Source organism: Betta splendens, chromosome 10 (genome assembly GCF_900634795.4).
Source record: "Betta splendens chromosome 10, fBetSpl5.4, whole genome shotgun sequence".
Lineage (NCBI taxonomy): Eukaryota > Metazoa > Chordata > Actinopteri > Anabantiformes > Osphronemidae > Betta > Betta splendens.
Window position 1 is genome coordinate 19,823,384 of NC_040890.2, and position 18,662 is coordinate 19,842,045.

At 49.8% G+C, this 18,662-nt stretch overlaps 1 protein-coding gene across 1 annotated transcript; it reads left to right on the forward strand.

The window, feature by feature from the left end:
- Positions 1-1,652: 1,652 nt before the first annotated feature.
- On the forward strand, positions 1,653-17,773 carry LOC114864274 (protocadherin-1-like). The gene is made up of 3 exons (XM_029165005.3): positions 1,653-2,227; positions 10,107-10,938; positions 13,861-17,773. The coding sequence occupies exons 2-3, from the start codon at positions 10,129-10,131 to the stop codon at positions 16,108-16,110; spliced, it is 3,060 nt and encodes a 1,019-aa protein (XP_029020838.1). The 5' UTR covers positions 1,653-2,227; positions 10,107-10,128; the 3' UTR covers positions 16,111-17,773.
- The last annotated feature ends 889 nt before the right edge of the window (positions 17,774-18,662 follow it).

Sequence of the window (18,662 nt, forward strand, 5' to 3'; positions counted from 1 at the left end):
CGCTCAGGAGCTGCTGCAGCTGCAGCATCCTGTGAAACGGAGTCCTGCGTCTCTCTGATCTTTACTGCTGTAAATATCACTTTCCTCCTGGATATTTACACAGATGTTGATCAGTCGCGCAGCAAAACAGCTACAGTGACTATTTCTCAGAAATGTCAAGAGGAGGGAAAATGACTGGTTTTGTTACAGCAGTGAAACCAGTAGCATCCAGGTAGCGCTGCCTGCTGTCCACCGACACACATGTTCAGCCGCCGGTTCCGGTCCAAACTGCAGCTGTCCCGTCGTCAGTCTGCGTCTGTGGAAACGTGACGCCCATCATTCACCTCGAGCTCCTGAACCTGCGTTCAGTTTGGAGATGCTTCTACTTCACGTTATCAGTCAATAAATATGCACAAAACAAAACCCTGGTACGATTAAGTAGTTAAAACGAGCCTCAGTCACATTAACAGTGTGTTCACATGAATTATTCAACAGCCGTAATCAAATCATATTATGTATCCTGTATTATAAACATTCTGCAAGGAGCCATTAAATACTTTCACCCCCTGTAAGTGTAATTGTACGAGGATGTTGGTGCTGTGCTACTTTTACAGTACTTATGAATCCAGGCCCCGCTGAGCCTGACAGAAACAAACACAGAGGCCCCAACGTCAGCACACGTCTGTTCATTTACAGGCACATTTATCGCTGAAGGGGTCCAGGAGCTGTAAATGTGACGTGTTTCTTCCTTAAAGTAGCGCCTCGTGTTGTGTGTCTGAAGGTGGAGCTGCCAGGTTTTCCTGGATCCATACGTCAGCGCTCACTGCAGATAATCTGTGTTTGCGCTCTTTTTCTTTGTTGGTGATTTTGTTGACGATGCAGTTTGTTGTGAAATATTAAAATGTCTTGTTTATTTAATATTTCAAATAACAATAATACAATGTAAATATTTACAGTGGTGTGTTTTCTAACAACAGTTGAAATTATGACTTTTAATTCTTGCATTTGGATTAAGCCACTAATGCACTGGAACCGAATCATAATCCACGCGTGTTGAGTGTAATGTCACGGCCCATAAGCTGCTTTGCCTTTTCTCTACACAACAGCACTTCTGTCCAACAACGACCAGCGCCTTCTACGCGGTCTCCATTTTGTTTGCCCTGCTCACGTGCCGCTTGTCACCTGTAGGTGGCGCTCAGAGCGCGAGGACCGGCAGCTCCTCTCCTCCGCGACGGGACGGAGCCGTGAGAGAGAGAGAGAGAGCGACAATACGAGCGTGTGTTTACTGTAAATGAGAGAAAAAGACAGTAAGAGTTCAGACGGAGACTTCCTGAAGCCGAAGACCCCGTTAAAGCAGTGAGCGCGTCCGGAGCAGCGGGGTCCAGTTTGATTGACCGGATCAGTACCTGTGGCTCCGTGGCTTCACACTTTAAACTGTGGAGAAGCCCATAAGGTCCATTATCATCGGTTCGGTCGCGTACAGCGCCTTTATTATGAATAAATATACATAAAGAGCAGACCATCAAATGTTGGGAAATCCACGGAGTTGGCTGCGCTGGGCGCGCGCTCCGCCTATCTGTGGTGTATGAGGGAGTGTGGGGGAGGGAGGGGGAGAGAGAGCGAGGAGCGGAGCGGAGCGGAGCGCAGTCGTTTGGATTCACTCCACTTTCTCATCACACACAGTACAGCCGCGCGACCTGCTCCGTGCTGGACGGGAGGCGGACTGACCTGGAGGCTGCAGAGCGCAGGGAACCAACCGGACGCCCGGAGCCGCTGCCTGCTTTTTTGCTGCGTTTTGCGTCTCTCGCTCCACTGTCCCGGCGCTCCGTCCGCTCACACCATCACCTGCCCAAACGCGCACCAGCGGAGGATGCTGCGGGTGAAGACGCCCGGCAGCGCGTGAGCGAGCGAGCGAGCGAGCGAGCGAGCGACCCCGGTCCGAGCGCGTCCCACGGCTGCGCTGCGGGCTGCAGTTCCCGGGGAGCGGGTGCGAGCGCCGGCTTGACGCGCGGCGCGGGTCACGACGGTAAAAAGTGGACAGACAATTGGAGCAATTGGAGGAATGGTCGCCCGCGTCCGTGCGGCTGGATCGCTGGACTTGTTTTAAGCGGCTTTGCGGCGCCGTGGATCGCTGTGCTCTTTCGCGAAGGTCTGGAGCGGCACCGACTCGGAGCCGAGGACGAGCCGAGCCTGTAGTCGGGCTGGAACGCTCGGAGCCGGGGAAACGCGCGGATCTCACACGGCCCAGGTAGGAACTTGGCTCCACAGAACCCAGAGAGTCCAAACGGTGGCGCGCGCCGATTCTCGTGACAACGTTCCAAACGTTCCTCAGGAACCTCCATCCAGCTCCGCTGTCACTGCGCTCGTCTGTAGAAGACGCGTTGCGCGCGACAACGCAACGAACGTGTCGACTTTAGCCACTTTTGACTCCATTTCGCAACACGTTTACACGACGGAGGATAAAAAATGAACCCAGGGGCTGTTTTTAAAACACTTGTTGAAAAATCAAAGCCCATTTAAAGCGGTTGAGTATTCATATCCTAATCTGTCCTGATAGGTGTTTTAGCCATATTAACTTACAGCGGGATCGATCCGCATCGATCCCTCCCTGACTGTCAGTAATAAAATACAGCTTCCCGTGGGTCACGGGCTTCTAACCTCCGAAACACCACGTTCCTTCAGCGGCCGCTGCGGAGAGCGGGACGCGTCCGCTTCCTTTCCTACATATGAGCGCAGCGCCATGGCTCCATCCCAGGCTTGACTTCAGCAAATACTCTGTGGACAGACATCATATGAAACGGCAGTAAAAGGGCTCGTCGTTATAAGCAGAGGTTTGTCTTCCACTGTAACATTAGCGTTCATCTGTCTGCAGGGAGCAACAACACACCAGTCCGTTCATCGGAGGCTGCTCGTGATGTCTCTCCCCCTTTAAACCCTCACACAGGCCTCCCGGCACCTGTAGCACCACATTTAACACCGTCCCCTCCATGTTTACCCGCTTCACCCGCGGCCGCGACGGGCCGTTGACACACACTCAGCTCCGAGCAAAGCGTCAGAGTTTCAGTAGGGACGTGGAGGCAGCTGATGGTGAATCAGTTTGCTGCTGAGCGTGTCACTATGGGAGAATGCAGTCCGTCCCGTTCCACCGGTCCCGACGCCCGTCTGCCTCGGTGGAGGCAGGGAGCAGGGTCCGAGGACCCTCGGGCTTAAAGCGGCGGTCGCCGGGGCTGTGGTGTGATGCTGTGCTGCTCCCACTCTTGACCCTTGACCCCATTTCTCACTCTGGTCATTTCTGGTGAAACCCTTGTGAGGTCAGAAGACTACGACGCTGCTGCTGGTCGCGACGCCCCCTGCTGAGAGGCTGCGGAGCTCAGGACAGCAGCCCTGTCCCTGTTTAATGCCAGCACTGACCTGGTGGAAGCCTGGTCCGTCGCCGCGCGTCCACGGTAAATCTGTAGAAGTAAAGAGCTTAAAGCCTGTGAGGCTCAGCCTGTGGCTTCTGGTCAACCGGGAGGTTCCCCCGCGCGTTCATTGGACGCCAGCGCTGGCTCCTGCACTGTAACGTATATTCAGCTTGGCTGAAGTGCAGGTCCTCTCCCTGAGGTTTGTGGCCCCGTCGTCACCCGAGCCGCCGCCGCCGCGGTGCCGGAGCCGAGGTCTGAGGCCTGAAACCGGGCTTTGGGATCCACTCTGTCTCCTCTAATTTGAAAGCGCATCCATCCACATTTGAGCAGATAAAACAACAACAAACGTCACAGTCATCCGCAGCTCGGTGGGAGGGTGAGGGAGGCGAGAGGTGGAGGATTAGTCAGCGGGAGAGGAGGAGGAGGCACAGGGAGGAGGACGGGGGTCCAACAGTCCGTTCTGCACATTTCTCTGTAGAAATTGGAGATGTGAGCGAGCCGCGTCGCTAATGCCACTCATTAAAACAGCTGGGAGGGTGGAAGCGGGTTTGCTGTGAGAAATGGAAGCGCACACACGCACACACGCTCACACGCTCACACACGCACACACGCACGCATGCACACACGCTCACACACACACACGCGCGCTCACACACACACACACGCGCTCTCACACACACGCACGCTCACACACGCACACATGCACACACGCTCACACAAACACACACGCGCGCTCACACACACACACACACACGCGCTCTCACACACGCACGCTCACACACACACACGCTCACACAAACACACACGCGCTCACACACACACACACACGCGCTCTCACACACACGCACGCTCACACACATGCACACACACACACACACGCGCGCTCACACACACACACACACGCTCTCACACACACGCACGCTCTCACACACACACACACACGCACGCATGCACACACGCTCACACAAACACACACACGCGCGCTCTCACACACACACACACACGGGCTCTCACACACACGCACGCTCACACACACACACACACGCGCGCTCACACACACACACGCGCTCTCACACACATGCACGCTCACACACACACACACACACGCTCACATCCACGCTCTGCGGAAAAAGAGATGTCCTCGCTTCGGATTCAGGAGTTTTCACGGCAGGTTTCTCACTTTAGCTGAAGCAACATGCGAGTTGGAGGAAATGCCGGCGCCGAAAACCAACTGTAATAAGCAGAAACAATTAGAATTCAGACCAGAGAACGGGGTCAATCTCTAAAAGGTGCTTTGTATTTTAACTGGAGTGCAGTGACATTAGCTGGAGCGTGGTCCACAGCTGCAGGTGATGCCCTGTCTCCGCATCACATTAACACGTTAGCAGCTTCTCCTCGCTGCCCGTTCCTCCCTCCATGTTCTGTCCGTTACCGGCGCCAAGCGCTGGGGCTCACTCGCCCGGAGACGTGCTGCACTGGGCTCCTTCTGGAGCACAGGGCACGGCTGGAGCTCAGGGCACGGCTGGAGCTCAGGGCACGGTGCTGTCGCAGCCCGTTGCCCACGGCGACGTGTATGAAGATGCTCTGACCTGATGGTGGTGCTAGCAAAGAGCTTTAAAGCGCTTAAGTTCCGAGCTACGATGCTTTACTTCGCACGCGGTTCCACATGTGATGTCACAGATCAGGCTGTTCATTGTTGCGTCTGTGATTAAAAACGGTGACATGTCAGAACTGTGGAGCCGGTCACCAGAGCGGCGGAGGCTGCGCTCAGGGAGCCGTAAACATACACAGCTAATTTCATGTAAGTGCTGCAGACGTGCAGATGCAGAGGGAGGAGGATGCGTCGCTTCCTGTCATAAAGACGGACTAAAAGCACGTTTACTGAGCCAACCTTATATTGATGTATTGATTGTTGGGGCCTGCCAGTGGAAATTGGGGTTAAATGAGTTTGATGGCTTGAAGCAGCACAAGGTGTCATTTCTTTGCATCTTTACTGATTATAGTTCAGTTGGAAATCAGTTTGATTTAAAAGCGTTGTGTTTATGTTGAGTCCGTGAAGCACAGACGCGTCCCAGTCAGACCAGTGCTCAGCCTCATCCGACCTGTTTCGTTGCTGTGGGTTTTAAACAACATTCTGGTGATGCCTGATCTTTACTTCCTACCAACCTGCTGTTCATCTGCTCTCCACTCCCATAATCCCCTCCTGCTGCTGCTTTCAGTGGATCAGTGTGTTTGTGTGTGTCACACACCACATCCTGTCGGTGGAAGGTCACACGTTTGATCCCCAAACCAGTCAGGTTTCCTGCCACAGTGTCTTTGAGCAAGACTGTCAAGCTGCACAGCAGGAATTGAACAATGTGGGACCGAAACCAGTCGCAGAACATATCAGACCAGTGAGTCAGTAGCAGCTCCAGGCAGCGGAGTCACATTCTGATCACCTGATAGTTGACACAAGGTGTGGACGCGCTCAGCGAAGCCCACTGGGTGAAACAGTTTGCTTCAGTTGGCCCGTTTCTCAAAATGGCTGCTGATTCTCTTATTATGCGATAAAACTTTATCTGGAGGAAACTCACAGGCTCAAACATTCCAAAACCTGAACCAGCGGCGGCAGAAACCTCAGAGGCTTCAGCAACAGTTGGCTGCTGCATCTCAATAGGAAGTGTGTGTGTGTGTGTGTGTGTGTGTGTGTGTGTGTGTGTGTGTGTGTGTGTGTGTGCGTGCGTGCGTGCGTGCGTGCGGTGTGTGTGTGTGTGTGTGTGTGTGTGTGTGTGTGTGTGTGTGTGTGTGTGTGTGTGTGTGTGTGTGTGTGTGTGTGTGCGTGCGTGTGTGCGTGCATGCGTGTGTGTGTGTGGACCGTCCAGCTCACCTCCACCGTGAACATCCTGCTTTCTGAGATCTGAGAACATCAAAGAGTCTTTTGATTGTGTGTGTGAGTAATGTTTCATTCAGTCCACATCCAGTTCGTGTGGACATGTGGTCCCGGACCCTGCGTTTACACTTCATATGAAGAACACACACCTGACGACTTGTGTCCCCTGAACGCTGGTCATATTTATGGGCTTGTCTGAGGTCCTAGTTTCTACGTCCTATCCAACACACACGCGTGTGAAGCCTCCGTGTCTCACTAGAAGAGTCCAAAGGTCAGTGTTTGCTGGAATTGCGTCTGTGTAACGTCACGGCAGCCGTGAAGAGGCCGCAGCAGCATTAGCTCAGTGTGATGCTCATCGTCACCTCGTAGTGTGGAGCTTTCAGATGCAGACGCACTGAATATCAATGCTGAGCCCACTGTGGGTGGTACCAGGCCCATCCAGCTGGGGGCTGTTAACTGCCCCCACCCGCTTTTCTATTGTGCTCGTGCAGCAGCCTCAGCGGCTCAGAGTCCAAACAGCTGCTGCCAGGATCCTTAGACATGGAAATGCTCCCGTCCCCAAAGCTCCTTGTGGCGATTGTAATGTTAACACACAGACAGTTTACTGGTTCAGCCTCTGTACACAAGCAGACACACACACACACACACACACACACACACACACACACACACACACACACACACACACACACACACACACACACACACACACAGAAACAGCTGGTGAGGAAGCTTGGGACTGTGGGAAAGACAAGCTGGATGATCTGTGGCCCCAGGGATCGTCCCTGAGGAGACGCACACACACACTTACACTGAACACGCTGCATGTGGACATGTGAACATGTCGGTTCAGGAACATGCACAAACAGGAACTGATGAGTTTTTTTTTCTACCATTCGACCCTGAGACTGATTCTCACGACCCACTAGTATCTGCTCGAAGTCGGCACTGTCCAAAAGTGACCGTTACCATCACAGGCCACAGAATCCAGCTTCAATCATCATATCATCATCATCATCATCATATCATCATTACATCATCATCATCATCATCATCATCATCATCATCATCATCATCATCACTACATAGATAAATCTTCCTTCGTTCCAGGGTTTAGTCCAAATTTTAATTGTATCTGATTTCCACTGGGCAGCTTGTGTTTAATGAATGAAAACCTCCGTCCAATCGATTAAAGCTTTGCTTGTGAAGCATGTTAACATGATCACATCTTCTGATTCCTGCAGATCTAAATCCTTTTAACAAACACTTCTCGTCTGCTGTCGCCGTTATTACAAACTCGAGCTCCGCAGCCAAACTTCACAGAAATCCCTGTGATTCAGTTTGAATTCAAGCAGCAGTTTCTAAAGACGCCACGTGTTAAACTAACTTTTGGGGGAATTCAAAAATGAAGCAGGAGAAATGTGGAACATCTGATATTTGATGGGATGATGCAGCCAGAATATGATGGAGCCAAGGTTTGAATAATTCACTGTGGGTAAACATCATAGAGAATGTGTAAGCGTGAGTCCGACAGGGAGACATTAGACGATTTATCAGCTTTAAAAGCAGAGGAGCAGCGTCAGAATCGGATTCCTGCGGGTCTCACCACATTTAGATTTCACCTCGGCTCATGTTCGACAAAGCTGCGTTGCTTCCTTTTTTAGGTTCACCTGCTGGAAAAGCAGAATATTGTAAATGTAAATACTGTATATTTTTGTAAACTGGAACCTGGAAAAATCAAATGTCACTTTCGTCGCGTTTACACCCGACACAGATCCACTATTTAGCATTCGTGAGCTGCAGGCATTTATTATGTGTGCACTTTAACAGGAGGCTGAAACGTTATCACAGGTCCAACGTGTACAACGTGTGCGTTCGCGAGCCCGTCGTCACAATGCGGCAGACTGGACACGGGCCAGTGAGCAGCACGGTTCCAGCTCCGTTACCACGGTGACGTGTGAAACACTGCAGGGTCAGAGGTCGGTTTGGCAAGAGAAGAGAAACACACACATTTTACAGTGGGACTCCCACTTAAACCCACACGAACACACGGCCGCATGTGTTTGAGTCGGGGGGCGGCGGGCTCCAAGGGGGGGCAGGGTAATTAGGTGTTTGTGTGTCACAGCAGGAGCAGAGCAGCCGACACGTCGCAGGAACAGCTGGACCACGTAAAGCAGGAGCTGCCTTCAGCTGCAGGAGTCTGTCGTGGTCCCAAACTTCACAGGTCCGTTCCTGTTGTTAGTGGCCAGAACCAGCCGCAGGATTCGCATCATTACTCGCCGCGCGCTTTGTGGTCTTATATGATAATCACCGTGAATTTCTTCCTGCATGGTTCAGATCTCATCAGACAACAGAGATAATTGATTCAAATGAGACGGTGACTTTGGCCTCAGTACGTGGTGGAGTCTCAGTCTGAGGCCGCTCGCCAGCTTCTCTCAGGTCAGCGTCTACAGATAACGTGAGGCCCTACTCATCCGGGCGTCTGGTGTCGATGCGGCGCCGGCACCGTATGTAACAGTCTCCTGTGTATGAAGACAAATGTGTTGGAGGTTGCGTGGTGTTAAAATAAGCCTTTTATTGTGGTTTTATGTTGGTTGTGAGACGACAAAAGGAGCTGGAAGAGTTCAGATCATTGATTCATGTGACTGAATGAATGTGTACAAGGTCTGACTTTTCTTTCTCACTCTGTGGGAGATCTAACAGGCTCAGAGAATAACGCACTTACTACTGCACACGCACACGCTGGGCGCTCGGCAGCACACAGTAAACTCTGTGCATCAGTGTCTGTCGGAGGAGGAGAGCAGAGGCTTCCTGCTTCCTGCTCAGTATGCTGCTCCATAATGTGCATGTGTGTGTGTTCCTCTCCAAATCAAGGACGCGCTGAGAAAAAAGTGCTTCAGATTAACCTTGGCCACCCGGAGCTGAGAAACTCCTACAGCACAAAACGCAGAATGTGTGTCTCACATGAATTACTGCCAAGAGAGAGAGAGAGACAAAGGAGGAGGGACCGAGGAGGACAAGAAAGAGTTTATACATTAAAGCATCCGACCCACGGAAATGCAGCCAGTCACAGTCCAGAGTAGCAGCTACACAGCAACACAATCAGATGTGACTCAGTGATTAAGACTCAATCAAACCTGGAAGGGTTTCAATAACGGCTCCATAGTGAAGAATTAAGGGAGAACACTGGAACTCGACTAGAACTCGGCTAGAACTCCACCCACTTGACCCATCAGCTGATTTCACACCTGGAACCTGAACACATCAGGGAACAAGTAAATATAGGAAGGAGCTGAACTGACTTTGTGTAGATGGATGACACCAAAAAAGAGAAGAATGAAGCAAACACTCAGCCACAATATCATGTGAACATCCTGACGGTGTTCACATGATATTGTGGCTGAGTGTGAATGCGTGACAGCGTCTGACGACTCTATTGTCTCCTCAGCATAAATGCGTCTTACTTTGTCTCCTAATCAGCATAAAACGGTCTTATGGAGTCTTAAGCCGGCGTCGCTGAGACTCGCGGGCGCTGTTCCTGCTCGCTGCCTCACTCATCTTTGCTTGAGTGTCTCCTGCAGCAGCGCTCGCTTTGTCTTCCTGTCACAGCGGCCGACTGGCAGCAGAAGGAAGCCATCACTCTGCTGCTCGCTCGCTACGGCGGTCGGGCCTTGAAGCCTCCTCACCTTCACGTCTCGCAAATAAATAAATAAGTGGGACGTGTTTAGTGGCCCAAGGAGACGGATAGAGCGATCTAGTCTTGAATTCCTCTGACATAAATGTGCGAAAAAGGGATGTGTGGAGCATTTCTGCCGAGATCCAGTCCTCTGATTGTGTCTGCGTGTCTCTTCCAGGTCAGGGAGGTCGGGCAGAGCCATGGCGGCGCCGAGCTGGGAGGTCGCCCTGTTCCTGGCACTCATCCTGCCGCTCTCCTGCACGGCTGCACCCACAGACATCCTCTACCGCGTCTCTGAGGAGCAGCCGCCCAACACCATGATCGGCAGCCTGGCAGCGGACCAGGGCCTGCCGGACACCGGGCACCTCTACAAGCTGGAGGTGGGCTCGCCGTACCTGCGGGTGGACGGCAAGACGGGCGACATCTACACCACAGAGATCCCCATCGACCGCGAGAAGCTCAAAGACTGCCGCAACCTGTTCGAGGGCGACAAGTGCTTCCTGGAGTTCGAGGTGTCCATCACTGACATGGTGAAGGGCATCGGCTCAGGGCCGCGGCTGATCGAAGGCCGCATCGAGGTGCAGGACATCAACGACAACACGCCGCAGTTCTCCTCCCCCATCCTCACCCTCTCCATTCCAGAGAACACGCACATCGGCGCCCTCTTCTCCATCCCCATGGCCACCGACAAGGACTCCGGCAGCAACGGCGTGGCCGAGTACGCGCTGAGCACCGGCCCGGACGCCGAACAGCTCTTCACCCTTCAGGTCGCCGTGGACACGGACGAGAAGCTGCCGCAGCTGGTCGTCATGGGCAACCTGGACCGTGAGAAGAAGGACTCCTACGACTTGACCATCCGGGTGGTGGACGGCGGGAAGCCGCAGAGGGCGAGCACCGCTCTGCTGCGGGTCACGGTCACCGACCAGAACGACAACGCGCCCAAGTTTGAGAGAAATCACTACGAGGCCGAGCTGCCGGAAAACAGTCCGCTGGGACACTCTGTGCTGCAGGTGGGTACGCACGGAACGCACCACAAACCATCAGATATTAACAATGGGAGGCTTAACATCAGGTGCGGCTGGGGACTCTGACCTCGCTCAGCAGCTCATGATTAGCAGTTTGCCCAAAAATACAACAGCTGGTTGGAGCTGGACAATAATTCATCAGGTTTGGTTCCTTGAGCAGTTTCCAGCGTGGGATCGATGGGAATGAAAAATTAGGCTTGTGGTTGTGTTGCTACTGGAGCATTTAGGCATCACCGTCTGTTCGTCTGCTGTAATTATTGTGGCTGACATGCAGTTTTACAGTTCATTGCCAGGTTGAGCTTGGTTTTCTGTTCCAGATCAGTGGCTCAGGTAATCGATTCAATTGGAATTGTGTTGTAACTGTATTAGTACAAGTAAAATAAAAACCATCAATAATTAATTTAAATGTTAACTTTTCTGTAAGGGACAGGATAAAATAATCCACGCGGATCCTCAGATGCTTTTGGCCACTAGAAAAGGGACTCCTCACATTGTGAGTCTGTGTAACTGGCTGCTGCTGTGTGTCCTGTGGAGGTTTGTGTTCACATTGGGATTCAGTTCACTCTCAGCGCTGCAGCTTCTGCTCAGGAGTGAATCCAGAGATTTTCTTGTCCGCCAAACATTGCTGTGGAACCTTTGGCCCCGCTGGTGATAACGGCGAGAGCTGCAGGACAACACGGCGCAGTGACTGCACATAATATGCTGCTCAATTATCCGTGCAGACAGATGGTGAAGTGGAGGTGAAGCGGGGCGTGGGATCGCGGTGTGTAGTCACATATTAGCCACTGATTCAACTTTACCTTTGAGCTCTTGGCCGAGTCAGTGAGACGTGATGTCGCCGTCAGTCGGCGTTGGAGGAAGCTCGGCTTTGCTGTCGTCCTCCTGCTCCCTGACTGTAGCGCGACCAGCCAGGCTTCCACACAGTCGTGCATGACTTAATCTGCGTCACTCATGCGATTATCCATGAGGCTTATTGGTATTATTGCTCTGGATGTGGCTCGTTGCATTTCAAAGAGCTGCGAAATGCATTTCACTTAACGTGCATTTAATAAATTAAGCTTTAGATGCGCTGGGTCAGCGCTGACTGACGACCCGACCCGTCCACATCTGCATCTTCTGTTCTTTATAGATTTCTTTTGCCATTTTTTTCAAAATCTATCTGGTTTCATTTGTTCTGAGATAAAGTGACTGATTTCTCTAAAATTTTTAACTCTGTTATTTATTGGACAAATACACTGTGTGCAGTGCAGTTATTAAACCTTATTAAAATTGAATTAGAACGGTTTCAGTCAAAGAGCTTCAGCAGGACAGTTGAGTTACTGGTGAGGTCATGTTGTTGCTTTATGATTAAATTATTCCATATTAAGGAATATTCAGCAAAGACCTTCAAGACTATCTGAGACCAGAGATGAGTCATTAGCTTTGACGGCTAATAGCTTTTCTAAAAAGTCAATATAAAGATCCGATTTTGTCTTTGACAAGCAGCTGTTTAGCAGCTAAGACAAGTCCAAGTCATTTAAATAATCTACCCTGTAATTCTAAAGTAATGAAGTCATCTGTAAAGCACACAGGACATTAACAGCCACTGATGAGCTGACTACTGCACGTCGCACTTCTTTAGTCCACGTTCCGTTTCCTCGGTCCAGCTCTGGTTAATTGTTAACGGAGATAAACAGGGCTGGTGTTTGCCGTCCACCTGGGCAGCGTGGCCTTGGAGAGCTGCCAGCTCAGCCGTGGCCTCGTGTTCCGACAGCTCAACTGTTCAATACACAATTCTTAGAGGCTGTCAATAATTCACCACCGCTCGGTGATGTCTGCTGCTTAAAGCCACACGGGAGGAAAGGAAATCAATGAGCAGGAGAAATTATAATTTCACTTTCACGCTTTCTTTAACCTTAACCTTTCTGACTTGGATCAGTGGCTTCCACGGTTGCACCGACTGTGGCTCCGTGTGATTCTGAGCAGACAGAAGACGACATGTTTATATACGCCGGTGGTCAAACCTTTAAATGAAAGTCCCCCAGATTCAGCTTTTCCACTCATCTACTGAGCAACTGTCCCTCACGCATTCTGAATCCGTTTTTTCCGATTGTATTATGATAATTGTATTAATTCATTTGATTGGCTAATTAGTGCAGCTCTGGGCTAGCTTAGTCCAGTGCTAATTAATATTTACCTTTAAGAATGCAGCTCATTAACCAGTTTGTATAAAGGCTTAACGAGTTTCCCTTTGTGGAACCTGTTGTCTCATTGACTCTGCTTCCAGGCTTTGCTCTCCGTTAACCAGACGCCATTTACAGCCTTTTAACTGACCATATATTGGACTGATGTTGATCTTTGACTCTCATTCTTGGTTCCCCAAATGTCAGACTGCTCCTTAATCCTTAAACAACATCTCCACCATCATTTCTAATAGATTTCTATGTCCTTGTGTGTAAAACAAAACTCCCCCTGTAGTAGATTTATCTGTTTGTGTGTTAAATAATACTTTTAGGTTTTAATTTTTAGAAGATTATTTTGCTGAGTGCAAACTTGGCTCATGTCCACCTCTGTTTTAAATGAGTATGGGGCTTTAAAATGTAACAACCCCAATTACATCATTGTTAATCAGATGAAGGCTGAAGAAATGTCAAAGCAGTTTCACCTGAGACACTCACTTCATGTTTGTTAGACGTGCTTTACTTTGCTCGTCGATTATATTTAACACAACAGGCAACAAAACACAAAAGCCTTTGTTGCGTTGCATTAGTAATGATTATGGTTCTTTGTAAGTAATTGTGGTGTCAAGGCTTTAAAATATTTACACTATTACTAATGTAACTCATTGAAGGAGTCTTTCTGGATGCTTTAGCTACTTGACTCTATATTGACCGAGAGTGAAAATGGAAACTTTTTTTGTTCTTTTAGGTCAGAGCCAATGACGCCGACTCAGGCACCAATGGGGAGATTGACTACAGCCTCCATCAGGCATCAGAGACTGTCCAGAGGCTTCTGCGCATTGACCGTACCACTGGCATCATCTACGTTAAAGGCCTGGTGGACCGCGAGGAAGAGAACTTCCTCAAGTTTTCTGTGGTTGCCAAAGATCGTGGACCCAACTCCAGAAGCTCCAAAGTCATGGTGACTATCAACGTCAAAGACCAGAATGACAATGCCCCAGCTATTGAGATTCGTGGTATTGGCTTGGTGACACACTACAATGGTGTGGCCAACATCTCTGAAGACATGCCTGTTGGTACACCGGTGGCCTTGGTCCAAGTCTCCGACCGTGATGAGGGGGAAAATGCAGTGGTGACCTGCGTGGTTGCTGGCGATGTTCCATTTCAGCTCAGACCTGCAAGTGAATCAGCCAATGATCGGAAGAGGAAATATTTCCTGCAGACAACCACCCTCCTGGATTATGAACGCGTTAAGGATTACAGAATTGAAATTGTCGCTGTAGACTCTGGGAACCCAGCCCTGTCGAGCACCAACTCCCTCAAGGTTCAAGTCACGGACATGAATGATAACACTCCTTCCTTCTCCCCTTCACTGCTGGAGGTGGACTTTGCCGAGGGCAACCAGCCAGGCGACAGGGTGCTGGATCTCATAGCAACAGACGCAGACAGCGGCAGCAATGCCGAGCTGGCCTATAGCATTGTTGATTCTTCTGCCAGCGCGCTCTTTGACATCGACACCAACACTGGGGAGGTGCGCGTGAAGAATATGCTGGACCGAGAGATCAAAGATCGTTATGAGTTCTATGTAGCTGCTGCAGACAAAGGTGTTCCCAGTAAAACCGGAACTGCAACTGTCATTATTAATGTTCTGGATCGCAATGACAATGACCCCAAGTTCACGCTCAGCAGCTACAGCTTTTCTGTCATTGAGAACATGCCTCCACTCAATCCTGTTGGTGTTGTGACTGTCAATGATGCCGACATGGGCGAAAATTCCAGAGTCAGACTTTTTGTGGAACCAGACAATGGCAAGTTTCTAATCCAGAACGGCACAGAAACCATTTTATCCAGCATCTCCTTTGACCGAGAGAAGGAGAGCACGTACACTTTCCGCTTGAAGGCAGTAGATTCTGGGGACCCACCTCGTTCCTCCTATGTGGGCGTAACCATCAATGTCCTAGATGAGAATGACAATGCCCCTTATGTCACCAAACCGGCCAACTCCTCCTACACATACCTGACACCCGTCACCCCGCCAGACACCCGTGTAGAGGTGGTGGAGGCTGAGGACATTGACTCTGGGCCCAATGCTGAGCTGGTCTACACCATCACAGGCGGCAACCCGTACGATCTGTTCCACATATCGCCAACTAGTGGGGAAATCACACTGGCACAGGAATTCACCGGTAAGCACAATGGGCTGCATCGCCTGGTGGTGAAGGTCACTGACAAAGGCAAACCTCAGCGGCACACCACCGCTCTCGTCCACGTCTATGTGAATGACACCAAATCCAATGTCTCTCAGATTGAGGCACTGGTTGGACACAGCCTCTATACACCCTTAGACAGAGACATAGCTGGAGATCCAAACTATTCCCATTCTCAGCGTAGCAACATCTTGTATGGCAGCCTTGCAGGCATTGCTGGTGTGATTCTGGTCATTGTAGCCGTGGTGGTCATCAGGCATCGGCTACAAAAGGACACCAAGAGTGGCTACCAGGCTGGCAAGAAGGAGAGTAAGGACCTGTATGCTCCAAAACAGGGCCCCAAAAACGGCAAAGGGAAAAAGACCAAGAAGGGAAAAGCTCCAAAACCTGCCAAACCACTCGAGGAGGATGAGGAAGCGAGTCTGCAGAAAGGCCTCAAGTTTAACCTTATCAACGACAACGTCAATGACAGTCCCAGAATCCATCTGCCCCTCAACTACCCACCCGGAAGCCCAGACCTGGGCCGCCACTACCGCTCCAACTCCCCTCTACCCTCCATCCAGCTCCAGCCACAGTCACCCTCTGCCTCCAAGAAGCACCAGGCTGTTCAGGACCTCCCTGCCACCAACACCTTTGTGGGAACAGGCGACAACAACTCCACGGGCTCCGACCAATATTCGGATTACAGCTACAAGGCCAACCCACCCAAATACAGCAACAAACAGGTAGGAGAGTACGCAAACACGCCAGTGTACCACAGGAACATCTATTGGACCAACGGGGTGTGGTAGTCTGCCGGGACTTGACAGTATTTTCCACCAAAGCTGCACTGATTCCTCTGCACATCACCCACTTCCAAACAGCTTTTATTTTGGCTTTGCTTTTAGTTTTGTCACCATTTCTGTTTTGTTCAGATTTTGATTTTTTTTCTCAACATGGACCCCACGATGTTCACCTCATGAAGGATCATAAAGGATAGACCAAATATGGGCTCTCCAGTGTAAATCAGTTGATATTTGGTGTCAGAAACTGAAATCAACTCTGCTAAGTTCTAGTGTTTAACTTGCTTTTCTTGCCGTTCATGTTTCCCAATCGTACTTCAAAATGTTCCACTGTTGCAGTTCACAGCAATTACAGCAAAAACATTTTAAAAAATGTATTGCTTTTTTAAAACAGCAAGAAAACAATGGATGACATAGATGGATTTTTCTAACGATGCTCATATGGGTCTATCCTTACTGTCTTTGTTTTGTATGTTGTTTTATTCATGTTTAGTTCTACATTTTCATAGTGGGTTAAATTATAAGTTTTTCCTTTTAATTTTTACAGATGTTAAGTCTAAGTTTTTTGTGCGACCATTGAATGGTTCACACTGACATCCTCATTAAGTCTGAATGTTGTTTTTTTTTCTTCCGAGAGCTGACTCAAGGTTTAAAGCTTCTCTTTATGACCGGATCAGCTCATTGAAGTGTGACAAAGGGTGACTGTGAATTCCTGACTTCTTTTTGTACCCATTTTTATTGTTTCTTGGCTTTCTTTGCCCAGGAACTAGACTAGCTGAGCAGCACTTTAGAGTGTTTCCATCCAATTCAGACCAATTTAAGGTTATTTCAGCTTGGTCAGAGAGCCAAGCAGTGAGGAGAGAAAGGGACTAAAAAAGAGGAGGTTGTGAAAAGCTACGACACTATGAAGGAAAAGGTACACTAGGACTAAATAGAACCATTTCTTAACCTCTACACCTCCTGTCAGCTCAGCTGAAATACTGCTTTTAATTTTGCCGTGTTCCCAATCACCAGGGCTAAAAAGTCAATTGTTTGCACAGATTAATGACAGGTAATTTTCCACGCTCCCGCTTTCGCCTTCTTTTACCCAGAGTGCCTTGCTCTATTCTATTTAATGTACAGACGGGGGCAGATGGGGGCCATTACTGCGTGATTGTGACGAGTTCCCACGTCGTCCGGTTGTGTGGTGGTGTTGGTGGACTTGCGGCTGTGAAATTGAAAATGTTACGTGCACTGTGAAATCCATGAAGACAATCACATTAAGGTGTTGCAGTGATGAGCAGACTGTACATATGTGTCAAATATTGTGTTTGTTCGTGCTTCCCCATCTGCTGTTTATGTTGCCACGTTACTTTGTGTGTGTGCTTAACAAGGGCATCTCATTGTTCTGTACCAAAGACTCACACACACAACTGCATATTCATCCAGACTGCGCTTGCTCGTGCGGCGGGTTTAGAGTTCACAGCTGGCGTTAGCAGCCTGCTCGTCCTCCTGCTGGGTTAATATTTAGCCTGTTGACACTTCACAGCAACTCAGGCCAATCACACACCTGCCCTCGCTTCAGCGTTTCTTCTCTGGGGAAAATGTACAGTGTTTTGTTCTGTTTTTTCAATTTTGTTGTGTTTTTTAAAATCAGATTCTATTTCAATAAACATGTTCCTTAAATGTTGAAGTGCAGCTCTCTTTGCATTGCATGGGTGGTTGGATGGGGCGCGCTCCAGGCGGAGGTACAGTATTCCATTTCATTCCCATCCTTCTCTACTTTCACGCCCGGACTTAAAGCTAACAAATAAAACATCAAAGTGAAGCTTGAACATTATCTGCAGCTACAGCAGCTGTTTTACTGTTTTCTTCTGTTAAAAAGGAAAAAATATCATTTATCAGCACAATTCCAGTGGAAACCTTAGGCACATGTAACCAACACCAACGTATACCTGTTATTACTGCAATAAGCTGTCAGGGCAGTGTTGGTCGAGCCCAGTGTGGCTGATGTGCCAACAAGCCTGAAAAAGCCTGAACACGTGACATTTAAATATTAGTGGCAAAACAAACATACACAGTTTATTTCAGTTTCTAGCTTCTGGTTCTGCCCCATGGCCCCAAAACAAAGCGTCGCAGTAGAACGTCCTTCTCAGATACTTAGTGTAAACATGTGGCTTTAAACCTGCAGTTACCTACACACACACACACACACACACACACACACACACAGCAACGGCCAAGAGCAAAACAACACGAGCAGGTGCTGAACCTGCCAGGGTCAAAGATCAAATATCACTCAGCACCGGTTATTAGGGGCCAAGAGTGAAGAGGTCAAAGGTTAATGGGCAAACATGTCCCTGGTCCTCTCCAGGTTCTGCCTCTGTCTGGCTCTGCATTAACAGTCCAGTAAAGTCCTCTGTGCTTCTGCACTGACCGACTCTGCCGTCTCTATGGTAACACGGTGACCTCTGTGTGTGTCTGTGTGAGTGTGCTGACTCATAGCACCGTCCGACCTCCCCCACCTCCCAACCTCCCTCCATCCAGTCCAACAATCTCTCCTTCTATGAAAAGGTCTGCCC